A 12,603-nucleotide genomic window follows, 5' to 3' on the forward strand; every position below is an offset into this window, starting at 1 on the left:
TTTGAGTTTCTTATTTGATATCCAAGTGGAGTTACCAAGTAAGCAGCTGATAGGGAGATCAAAGTAGAATTATACTTACAGGTAATAAGCATATAATGATATTTAAAGCTTTATCAAAAGCTTTTTAAAAGTAATATTTAAAATATTACTCATTGAGAGAGTGGAGTTAAAGTATAGGGGAAAAGACCAAATAAAAGACACAACAAGATTTTGTGATTTAGGAAGAAGATAAAGTCATCACTGGATACTGAGAAGTGGAAATTAAAGCAGGAGGAAATATCAAACAAACAGTTTTGCAGAAACCAAGAAAAGAAAGTAATTCAACATTGTAATTTTGCACTGTATTGAATCCTGCTGCAAAGCAGAGTAAGATGAAGAATGTTCTCTGAGTTTAGCAATAAGCAGGCCATTGATGACATCTGCAATACAATGTTCAAAGGCTTTGCTGGGAAGCCGAAAAAAGAATGGAGGGATAACTAAAAGGCATGTGAAACAAAGGTAAACTATTCTTTTAACTTTTTTTAAGAGAGAATTTTAAGCATTAAGCCCTAGAGTATAATTGTATGCTGATATAACTAGTGATGCACCATTCATACAGGACCCGAGATTAATTCAGTTTGCATGGGTTGCCCTCACAGTTTTACACTGGGGAAAACCAGGTCCTCTGAGACCATGACAAAGAAGACTTGCTCAGAAGCTGGAGTCTGTCTGGACTTTGGCCCTGGGGGCATCTCCGGGAAGTCAGCCTCTCAGGTCTCCATAGGATCACTCCAGAGGAAACTGGGATCTGCCCTAGCATTATTGCTTTTAAGTCTCTGTGCTACAGTGGCTGTCAGCATCAGAAAAGACACGAGCTTCCCAGACCAGGCTCTGGGTGAGTTGGGGAGAAATCTTAGGTGCTTTCTTTGAGGGTGCTGTCACAGAATGGAGGGAACTGCAGTATGGGCACTTCATAGAAAAATGTAAAGGTCAGCATTGAATGGTGGGAGTTAAGGAGGTCATGGCTGAACTCAGTCCACTGTTTTGTCTGGAATTTGAATTTAGTAGGAGAAATTGCCCCTGTGGCTAAAAGTTGATCCTCTTCTTTAGAAAAAACCAGAACTTCAAAGCACGATGATCAGAGTACCTGGATTTAACTTTTAGTTTTGAGATTTGGGTCGAATTAGTTAACTTCTCTCACTTTTGTTTTTCTAGCGCATGCAGTTGCAATAATAATAGTTCTTTTCCCCTAAGCTTTTTGCATCGTTAAATGAGATAGGACATATAAAGGGCTAAGAACAGAGCCTGGAACAAAAATAAGCAATCAATAAATATTAGATATTTTTATACTTAAAGGACTAAAATAATTTTAATATGCCTATCCATTATTTTTTCCATTGTTTATCATATAAGGTTATTGCTTGTGTTTTCTATGTATTTATAAAGAGCCCAGAATGACCACAGTGTTCAGCAAGCATTATTTTTTTCATTTCTTTCTCCTTTTTCATTAAATAGAAATAACCCTTCTAACTGTAGATGTGGGAATTAAGTGGAAAGAGGAGTATCTTATTCTGCCAAAGACTAATTAGTGAAATAAAAGTCCTGCAGATTGTTCCCCTTTCCTCCTAAGTCCCAGATCAAGTCCAATGACAAATACATTCCTTCCCCAAGTGAAAAATCAATCCTAGGCTCCCCCATGAGACAAATCCAAAGGGCCTTCTCTTCTATCCTGCAGCTGAGATCCTTTCAGAGTGTAGGATGTTCATGCCTGTCCCTCAGAAAGCAGCCATTCCACCTTTCTGCCTGAAAAAGTATTGAATGGTAGTTCCATAGTAGACGAAAGGAAATGACTCTCAATGCCCACCCCTCCCCCACCTTCAGCTACAGAAGCTCCTGCCCTGTTGCTGTGAGGAAAGCTCAGGCTGGATCTTCTCCATGGTATATCACTATTATTGAGGGAGATAGAATTAAGCTGAGTGCAGCTGAGAAGACAAGCTCGACATATTGACCCATGTATAAAGCATGCCTGTGTTCAACTTTAGGAACACAGTGCATTCATGTCGCTGATCTTGCTTTCAATGTGTTCTTTGCTAAGGGGTCTTAGAAGGTCTTCCGTTCAATCACGATAAGTCTGGTACTTAGTAGGTATTCAATAAATATGAAGTAATTAATCAATAAATTAATTGAACATGAAAAGGTTTTTTCTGAGTTCATGAGATATTAAGAAATCAAGAGCCTGGTTTGCTATTCTCATCCTAAATCCTGGAAGAGTGGCGCTGGTCTTTGGGATTAAGCTCCTTAGATTGCCAGCGCAGTGTTTCTTTTGTGGTTACTAGTTCTTCAGAATCAATTTTCCTTCTTATTCTCTTGTTATTATTGACTTTTTTACTACCTTTGACTCCTACTCATGTACCATCCTTTCATCTCTGATTTATCCAGGACCTGCTTCCTCTAAATCTTTTACAGTAAGCAGTAATGGTTAAGTGCAAAGTCATTGAGAGAGATCTACAGAATCCAACATCTTGAGCCTTGCAACAGCCACCACTTGCAAGCCATGGATTTCAGTGTTGGGATAAATCGGTTGAGCGGGGGAGAGATATTAGCAATACAGAATTTTATGGAAATATGGAAATAATATATGGGTAGGTTTGTACATAAATTTAACAACATGTAAAAAGATTTCAGGACAGAAATATTTTTAGAGATAATGTTTATACTTAAACAAACATTACCAAAGTTATGGATAATGATGAACATTGAATATAGCTAAGCTTTAGTGAGTGTTTTTTATTTCCCTGATGCTTATCTAAGTGCCCTATCAATAGTCCTAATGAATACTCTTAACAACCCCATGGTAGATACTATTATTTTTATTTTCATTGTAAAGAGGTGAGGAATGAGCACAGAGATTATTAAGTAACCTGTTCAAGGTCATACAGCCAGGATTTGAACCCAAGTGGTCTCTCTCCAGAGTCTTTAGTTTTAAAGCTATTTTCCTTTTCAAATTTCCAAAAGAGAGACAAAGACAGAGAGATATAGGTAAAGAGAGACAGAGGGTATGCAGTACATAAGTGACAGACCCTCAAATCCAACTGGACCAAAAATTTGTCAAGAGGTCAGCTAGGATGATGCCATCCTTTAACTCGGCAGTCTGCAGCCCCAACTTTTCAAGTTTCAGTAGATTTTTCCTAAATGATAAAAATATTCTACATCTGTACTCTCCAATTGCAATACAGTAGCCACTAGCCACATGTGGCCATTGAACACTTAAAATATAGCTAATACAACTAAGGTGAAATTTTAACTTAATTTAATTAGTTTAAATTTAAATAGGCACATGTGTCTAGTTTCTACCATATTGGACAATACAGCACTAAACTACTGATTCCCAAGAAATTTGGGATAACTCTTTTCTGTTTCCATTCATTCCAAGCATTCATATTTCTGTTTTTTGTGTCTGCTCTGGATTTTGTCCAGTGGCTTTGGTCCTTTCTGTGACCTAGGTTTCTATTTCATGTTTTGTTTTTTTTTTTTAAATCCTTTAAGTCTGTGTTCTTAACTTGGGTCCATGATGGTTTTCAACAAAATGTAAATTCACTTAATATTTGTGCAAAACTTTGCTTGTATTTGTGTGTGTGTGTGTGTGTGTGTGTGTGTGTGTGTGTGTTTCTATGAACATTCTTACTTGGGAGACCCTTTATGAGATTCTTTGAAGGGTCATGATAAAAACAAGGTTAAGAGCCACTATAGCACTGCTCTTTCTTTTAATCCTAAACCCTCTGTCAGCTGTGGCTAGACTGGCCTAAAAAGGTGATTGTTTCAGATGCACATTTAAATATATATTCTTAAAGACAATAGCACAAAATTAAAATGGAAGAGAATTGATTGTTTGGTACTAAGATTTTAATCTTGAACTTTGTCACTGTAAGCAGTGGGTCTGAACATCTAGAATAGCCCATAGATCTACACAGGCCTTACTGAGAGTTATAGTGAGAAATGTAGTTGTTGCTAACTCAACATGGAGTTTATTAGAGCAGCCACATAGTAGCATGGAATAAAGAGAATGAGGATTCCCCATGGAGGGACAGGGAAAGAAGTCCAGATGAGTTTTCAACACCAGAGTTTTCAACACTGACTTTACTAATCTGAACAATGCTTGAATCTCTCTTTTTGGAAACTCCTTATGAATGAATTTCATCTAGCTAAACCAGCTGTTAATTGCAAAACTTGCAATATTAAGAGGTTATTCTTTTCTCTAAGGAAGAGAAAAATGGATCTCAGAATCCTTTTCCAGATGCACCTTAGGACAAAGAAATCTCATTACAATAAAGAAAAACAGTGTCTTTTTGACAGGGCCTGAGTAATTGAGACCAGCAATAAGAAGACTTGGAATGTTTCAGAAAAGGGACTAAAGTAACTCTACTGTGGTTCCCAGGTATTCATTTTCTACTACTGCTATGAGAAATTACCACAAACTTAGTGGCTTAAAGCAACATGTATTTATTATGTAACAGTTTTGTAGGTCAGAACATGAGTCTCACTGGGCTGAAACCAAAGTTTTACGAATTCCTTTCTGCAATCCTTTCTGGAGACTCTGGAAAAATTCTCTCCTCTTCTCTTTACCAGCTTTTATAGGACACGCACATTCCTTGACTTCTGGTTCTCTTCCCTCATATTCAAAACCAACAAGTAATGTCCAGTCCTTCTCATGCTGCCATCTCTCTGGTTTTTGCAGCTGGGAAAGTTTCTTCACTTTTAAGTACTCATGCGATTAGATTTGACCTACCTGGATAATCCAGGATAAACTCTTCATCTCAAGGTCTTTAACTTTATTTCCATATGTAAATTCCTCTTTGTCAAGCAAGGTAACATCTTCATAGGTTTCAAGGATTCCAGTGTGGACATTCTTGGGAGCTATTATTCTGCCAACCATAGTGAGTCTTTCTAAGGTTCCTTGGGGGCCAAGGTTACTTCTCCCTCCCTCACATGTTTCAAGCTCAGGTCCTTTTACTACCCATAGACCAAGGAATGCAGAAATCAGAGCTTTAAATTCCTTAAAGGGTATCTTTTCTCCTCCATCCCACATCATACAGGTGGAGAAATTGAGTACCAAAGAGGGAAAGGAGCATATCTAAATCACAACAATTTAAGATCACAATTAAGATATACATACATACATATACACATGCATTCATCTACACATCCGGGTTTAGGAACAGCCCTGGGGTTTGTATTCACTAACATTTTCTTTATGGTTATTTTATTGATGTTGGTGTTTATTATACACATAAATGCCAATGCCAAATTTTTTCTTATTATTGCAGCCTGCAAGACAGCTAACTCCTTGATGTTTTCAAATGATTTATATCCCCCTTGGGGGCAAATGCTAATTGAAGTTTTTGTTTTTTCCTTTCTGCTAAGTATTTTAGCATTTTATGAACAGTAACAGAATTCTTGCCTCATGAGGCATATCCATCAGTTTTTGTATCAAGCTGTGAACATGGATGTGTTAGAATGATATCTTATTTATTCTCTTTTATGGCTACCATCTCAATACTTATTGTCACTGATTCCATTGAAGGATGTTTGACTTAATGAGCTCTTCTCTTTTTGTCTAGTCAACCACTGTTCCACTATGTCACTGCTCAACCAAACTGCTGATAACCACCAGACCTTCTTCACCCTGACTGGGATTCCAGGAATGCCAGAGAAGGACTTGTGGATGGCCTTGCCCCTCTGTCTTCTGTACAGCACCACGTTCCTGGGCAACGTCACCATCCTTGTTGTGATCAAAGTTGAGCAAAGTCTCTATGAGCCCATGTATTATTTTCTGGCCATGTTAGCTGCTACTGACCTTAGCCTTTCACTATCTTCCATGCCCACCATGGTCAGTGTTCACTGGTTCAGCTGGCGTTCGGTAAATTTTAATGCCTGTATCAGCCAGATGTTCTTCATCCACACCTTAGGGGGAGTGGAATCAGGTGTTCTGGTGGCCATGGCCTTTGATCGCTTTGTGGCCATCCGATTCCCTTTGCATTATGCTACTGTTCTTACTCATGGGGTCATTGGCAAAATTGGAGCAGCAGTCCTGCTGCGGAGCGTGGGGGCTGTGCTCCCTGTGCCTTTCCTCATCAAAAGGCTACCTTTCTGCCACTCCAATGTCCTCTCCCATGCATACTGCCTCCATCAGGATGCCATGAGGCTTGCCTGTGCTGACACACGTGTCAATAGCATCTATGGCCTGCTGGCTGTGATCTTCATCATTGTGTTAGATGCCTTAATCCTCTTGGTGTCTTACATTCTAATCCTCCAGGCAGTATTGGGCATTGCTTCCCGGGAAGAGAGGCTCAAGGCTATCAACACCTGTCTCTCTCATATCTGTGCAGTGCTGCTTTTCTATGTGCCTCTCATCAGCATGACCCTGGTTCATCGCTATGGGAAGCATCTGTCACCACTAATACACACATTCATGGCCAATGTCTACCTGCTGCTCCCTCCTGTGCTCAATCCCATTGTGTACAGTGTTAGGACCAAGCAGATCCGGAGGCGTATTGTCCAGGTGTTCTGTGGGGGCAGGGTTGGCCCTTAACAGCATCTACGCTTTCTGTACAAATGTAATCAATTCAGAGAAAAGTATAAAATGCACCACTGTTCTATAGAAATTCCTGCAAAAATGAAAATGTTTCATATCTCTGCTGTTCAGTACAGTAACCAGTGGCCACACATGGCTACTCAGCACTTCAAACATTGCTAGTACAAGTGAGGAACTGACTTTTAAATTTATTTAATTTTAGTTAATTTAAATGTAAATTTAAATAGTCATATGTAGCTAGTAGCTACTGTACTGAACAGTACAAATATAATGGGTTGTGAGATGACATTACATAATGGTTTTGATGAAAGCAATAATTTATTGCAGCTTGATAAAAATAGGAACTTTTATACTTAAAATGGTATATAACAAGTTTTTAAACATTTATGCACAATAAAATTCACTCATTTTAGTATATAGTTCTATAAGTTTTGACAAATACATAGAGTCATCTAACTACCACTGAAACCAAAATATAGAACAATTTTATTACTCCCCCAAATTTCTTGATGCTGCCCATGTATAGTCAACAGCTCTATTTACACCCAGTCTCTGACAAGCACTTAGTGGTTCTCCTTCCCTGTCGTCTTTTTCAGAAGTGTCATGAAAATGAAACCTTGCAATAGAAATATATAGTCTTTTGTGTCTGGTTGGCTTCTTAATATAATGCATCGAGATTCACTCATGTTGTTGCATGTATTGGTGGTTTATTCCTTTTTATTGCTGAGTAGTTTTCCATTGTATGCCATTGTTTAATAAGTTTTGTGAAAAATATTTCCAGATTGTTCTTGCTGCATTATAATCACTCAGTTATTTAGTGCAGAACATAAGACATTTATTTTATTTTGCCTTTATTTATAGATTTTATAAATATGAGGGGAGCATGTGTGAGTGGTTGAAAACAAGAAAGAAAAATATTTAAAAAAATCATGTTGAAAATATATGAGAGCATGGTGCATTTAGAGAGTTGGAAAAATTAGAAATTCTTTGTGTGCTTTAGATGCCAATTTCAACTTGACTTCTGTCCAGAGGGCTTTTCTGATCTGCCTTTTAATTTGTCACAGTTTCTCACATTGTACTTCGATTACCTAACAAATATCTTCCCTGTTATTCTATGTGCTCCATAAGAACAAGGACCCTTTTGTTCCACTTCATTGTATCCCACATATTTAACATAGTTTAGAACATACGGTAGACACTCAATATATATTTTTGAATTAATGAAAATTTTACTTTATTAATATTGATTTCATGCTTCTTATCCTTTGTATTCTCATTTAATATTCATAAATCTCATTTGAAATTTTCAGAGTCACTCATTTTAGCTCACAGGAACCAGGGGAAAGCAGTGGTGTTTACATATGAATCTGAGCAGTGCTTAATGTATAACTTCATGGAGTTACTCAATATTTCTAGATACTCGTTGAGATAAGCACATTTGCTCAGTGTGCCTCATATGGATATAGTGAGCACATAGATGGAGAAATGTTTCAAGAGTATAAAAAGCAAGGGAAGTTAGACATGAGCAGGATGATTGAGTCAGATTTACTACATACTCTGAAAACTTGGATTCTGGTCAAAATGAGGCTTAAACCAGGTGTGCACATGCAGTTGGGAATCAAACAGTCAATAATATGGATAGATTGAGACCATGTAGTTAAACCATATTTCTTGAAGATATGAATAGAAAGAGTTGACTGAAGAAGGTAGTATGACATATTGGTTAAGATCAAGAACTTTGAAGTAAGATAGACGTGGTCTTGCATACCAACTCTGTAACTTGCTAACTTTTAGATGGGTAAAGTTATTCAAAACCTCTGTGAGTTTCACTTTCCTCAGCTGTGAAATAATGGATAATAATACTTAGCTCATAGGGTTGAGCATGAATAAATAAGACAATGTATTTAAAGGGTATAGTGCAGTTTCTGTCATATATTACGTGTTTGTCAAATGTTAGGTGACTTATGCTTAGAAGGTAGGTGGGCTGCTGACATGATTCAAACAGGAAGGCTTCATAGGAGGGGCTCCTGTATCAGACGAGGCACTTGAGAATGGCCAGGGGGATAACAAGAGATGTTAGAAACAGTACATATGGCAAGCAGAGAGATGTCTCCTTCTGCCCTCTCCTAATCCAGCTCTGACATTCAGAGAGCCTCTCTGGCTGAAAATCTGTAGCCTAAGGCTGGGGGAAGAGGAATGGTTGTAGTTATCTGACCCAGGAAGGCAGTTTGCACAGATGCCCATTACTGTCAGCCCCCAGGGCCAGGACTATTCTTCCAGTCCCTGATAGATGGGGTTTGCTTGGGCCTGGGAGCATGGTTGAAGCTGTGTCTGGGGGATGTGTCTCGGGTGCTATAGAGGAACATGTGAATATGGGTCCCATCACTCTTACTCCAATCAGTACACTTACTAATCAAGAAAACGTGCCCTGTTGCCTGGGAACTCTGTTAGGCTACCTATAAAGCCCCCACCCTTGGGATCTGGTTTAGTCCCTGCTCTGGGATAGGGCTGAAGAGAAGTTGGTCGTGATTCTTGCTGATGTGACCAGGTAAGATGAGTGAATATATGGGAAGAGACCAAAGGGAAGGAATTAAAGAATGAGGAATGTTAGGACAAGAATGGGAGGAAGACAATGCAATGGATTGATGGAAGCTATAAGTGGCGATAAAGAAATGGAGAGGTGTAATTGATACTGGAAGAAATTGAGGTAGGAGATAAAAGACAGGAGGGAAAAGAAGGGAGAAAAGACAAAAGTCGACAGTGCTCAGAACTCTTTTTTTCTGGCCATAATTGCTCAGGAATCAATCAACATGATTAAATGAAGCTCTCTATTGTTCCAGATTGTGCTTTAGCAGCTAGTATTGACAGGTAAAAAACATGCACACCTAAACTTTCAAGGAACTCACACTCCTGGCAGAAAAGGATGATATTTGCATATATAAATTACCAATCTCAGCTGTGCATCGTTATTGAGAATCAAATGAAAGATCCAAAAATTAAGTGGTGCAAAGATTTATAAGCAGACGGTAGTTTCAGTTTAATGTGTCCTGGAGCTGTCAGGGCAGGTTCTGAATCATGGAGAAAATAGAATTCAGTGCCGAGAAATAAAGAGAAGTTAGGGGTTGGTAAATGAAAAGGATGGATATATATCATTACTGATGCCAGAAAACAGTTACGTTGACCTTTGGATCACTACCTTATTGAGTTGTATGTTATCTACGTCATCTTACCTGGTCTTTTTGTATATGAATGAGCAGTGTTACCTCCTGCCTGGATGGTCAGATGGAGACTTGTACTTGAAGATAGAAAACACTAGCCTGTTCCTCTGGTTATCGGGCAATGTAGAGAAAACGTTGATGAACTTAGGCACTAAACTTTGACCTACAACTGGCTCCAGAGTGTATGAGCTCACAGAGAGAAATTCCTCTGCTACTTCTTCTTCCACTCCCCAAGAAAAATTTCTCCAGCAGCAAGATGAGCCACTGTATCCTATTCTCCTACCCCTCTCACATTATCCTGTGTCACTTTTTTGGTCTTTGTGAAATATCATTCAAGGAACAGAAGATAAACAGTATCTGCTTTGTGGGCATCTTATCTCTCATTTACTCTTCCACGACAAAACTCCCCTCTACATACATCAGCACACGGAGACACACACAATACAAACATATGCACACATTGACACATATTTGTAAACACATTGGACTCCGTAAACATTCTTCTTTAGATGAGTCATGAGGACACAGTTCTCTATTTTACTTATTTCTCATCTCTATCCCTTCTCTGTATCACACAGATATATAATAAGTCATTCAAAAATTTTGTATTTCAAAAGAAGGAAATTATAATGTACAACTATCCATATTGTCTCATCAGCCTGTCCTCTCTGATAGTTTGAAGTGTAGTAAAAAATATTGGACTTTGAAGTTAGTCAATCTGGTTTTGAATTTCAAATCTATATCTATCCATTTTACCTTGGACATATTATTTACCTGCCTGGGTTCATTTTCTTTCTTTAAAGCAGGAGAAAAATATCTACTTTGAATTTTTCCTGGGATTATATAAAATGATATATAAAGTGGCTAGCCAAATCTATTACTTACACAAAGAATCTTAATTATTTTCCTTTTATCTTATTCTATCCTCCTTCCACTCTTTTTATGTTGTCTAGGGAAGTAATTTCCCCAGGGTTTATTTTTCTTTCAAAACTTCCAGGCTCAACCTATTCTTCATTCATGTATTCTTCATCCATCTCTCTATCATCTGCCACATCTACTATTTATCAATGTATCGATGTAGAATATTTGAGTTGCCATGTGCCATTCATTATGTTTGTCTCTAGATAAAATACAAAGATGGACAGCATATGTGTTGTTTTTTGAGAGAGCCAGCATTCTAGTGGGGAAAAGAATATGTCATCACAGGTGTCCAAGAGTGATTTGTATTGTGCTTCTCTGTTAATTATGGAGCAACTTATATAACTTGGAGACTTAATACAAAGACCCATCAGGTTGTAATTGTGACTGTTGCTTTGTTAGTATTCATATGTCTGCATGTGTGCGACCTAAGTCTGTAAGCATTTTCGACTTCAATCCAGGGCTAGTCTGAGCAATAGCGTGGGGATAAGTCTAGGGAGATTGATGTTTATAATCAAGAAAGAGTAGAGGCAGGAGCATGGGGCCAGGTTCTAACAGGAAAAATCCAGGATGCCATAGAATTATGTGATAGGTACAGTAATTAGACTGGGGGTTTTAAATAAAGAGAAATTACTGTGTAATTTAAGAAGGGTTTATGAAAGAGTTAGGACTTTAAAAAAAAAGGATCATTCTAACAGATATTCTTCTTCTTATTTTTCTTTTCAGGGTGTGTCCTCAACCCACCATGCTAATTTTCAACAACACCACCTCCTCCTCCTCAAACTTTCTCCTCACTGCATTCCCTGGGCTGGAACGTGCTCACATCTGGATCTCCATTCCTGTCTGCTGTCTCTACGTCATTGCCCTCTTGGGAAATAGCATGATCTTTTTTATCACCATTATTGAGCGGAGTCTGCACAAACCCATGTACTATTTTCTCTCCATGCTCTCAGTTATTGATCTGTGTCTGACCATCACAACCCTTCCCACTGTGCTCGGGGTCCTCTGGTTTCATGCTCGGGAGATCAGCATCAAAGCTTGCCTCGTTCAAATGTTCTTCCTGCATGCTTTCTCCTCCCTGGAGTCCTCAGTGCTGGTCACCATGGCCTTTGATCGCTTCATGGCCATCTGTAACCCACTGAAGTACGCGACTGTCCTCACAGACATGATGGTCCTGGTAATTGTACTGGTTGTCTGCATACGACAGGTACTTTTCTCAAGTCCTGTGGTTGTAACCATACAGACTCTGTCTTTTTATGGGGGTCAAGAGCTTTCCCACCCATTCTGTTACCACCCAGATGTGATCAAATACACACGTTCCAACTCCTGGTTGAGCAGTTTTTGTGGCATGTTTCTTCAGCTCTACATGATTGGCACTGACTTACTGTTTATTCTTTTCTCCTATGTCCTGATCCTCCGTACTGTTCTGAGCACCGTGACCCCAAAGAAACAACAAAAAGCTCTCAGCACTTGTGTCTGTCACATTTGTGCTGTCACTGTTTTCTACATGCCAATGCTCAGCCTATCTTTGTCACACCGTCTCTTCCGCTCCACCCCAAGGGTGCTCTGCAGCACTTTGGCCAATATTTACCTGCTCTTACCACCTGTCCTGAACCCTATCATTTACAGCTTGAAGACCAAGACCATCCGCCAGGCTATGTTCCAGTTGCTCCGATCCAAGTGTTCACAGGGTCGTCATGTGAGGGGTCTTAGAGGAAGGAGGGATTGAAGGGAGAAAGTTGTTGGGACATAAATAATGTGTAGGTAGGAAATAGAATTGGGCCAGTGCCATCCACAGGACTTTTGGTCCTGAAGCCATTTCAGTTGAATTATAGGAATGGGAAGAAGAAAGTAATTTTTCCCTGAACTTATCAAAGTATTTTTGTTTTTAAATAC

At 38.8% G+C, this 12,603-nt stretch overlaps 2 protein-coding genes across 2 annotated transcripts; both read left to right on the forward strand.

Moving 5' to 3' along the window:
- The first annotated feature begins 672 nt into the window (after positions 1-672).
- Positions 673-6,568, forward strand: LOC123642021 (olfactory receptor 51H1-like). Its single transcript, XM_045556948.1, has 2 exons — positions 673-874; positions 5,598-6,568. The coding sequence occupies exons 1-2, from the start codon at positions 673-675 to the stop codon at positions 6,566-6,568; spliced, it is 1,173 nt and encodes a 390-aa protein (XP_045412904.1).
- A 4,866-nt stretch (positions 6,569-11,434) lies between these two features.
- Positions 11,435-12,436, forward strand: LOC123641647 (olfactory receptor 51T1). Its single transcript, XM_045556526.1, has one exon. The coding sequence runs from the start codon at positions 11,453-11,455 to the stop codon at positions 12,434-12,436; it is 984 nt and encodes a 327-aa protein (XP_045412482.1). The 5' UTR covers positions 11,435-11,452.
- Positions 12,437-12,603: the final 167 nt, after the last annotated feature.

This window comes from Lemur catta, chromosome 7, assembly GCF_020740605.2.
Source record: "Lemur catta isolate mLemCat1 chromosome 7, mLemCat1.pri, whole genome shotgun sequence".
Lineage (NCBI taxonomy): Eukaryota > Metazoa > Chordata > Mammalia > Primates > Lemuridae > Lemur > Lemur catta.

What these genes read in the sequence shown, in the direction of transcription:
- LOC123641647 (XM_045556526.1), top strand. Translation starts at nt 11,453, where the DNA reads ATGCTAATTTTCAACAACACCACCTCCTCCTCCTCAAACTTTCTCCTC.
- LOC123642021 (XM_045556948.1), top strand. Translation starts at nt 673, where the DNA reads ATGACAAAGAAGACTTGCTCAGAAGCTGGAGTCTGTCTGGACTTTGGC. An exon ending in CTTCCCAGACCAGGCTCTGG is followed by an intron (nt 875 to 5,597) that starts GTGAGTTGGGGA and finishes CTTTTTGTCTAG; the next exon opens with TCAACCACTGTTCCACTATG.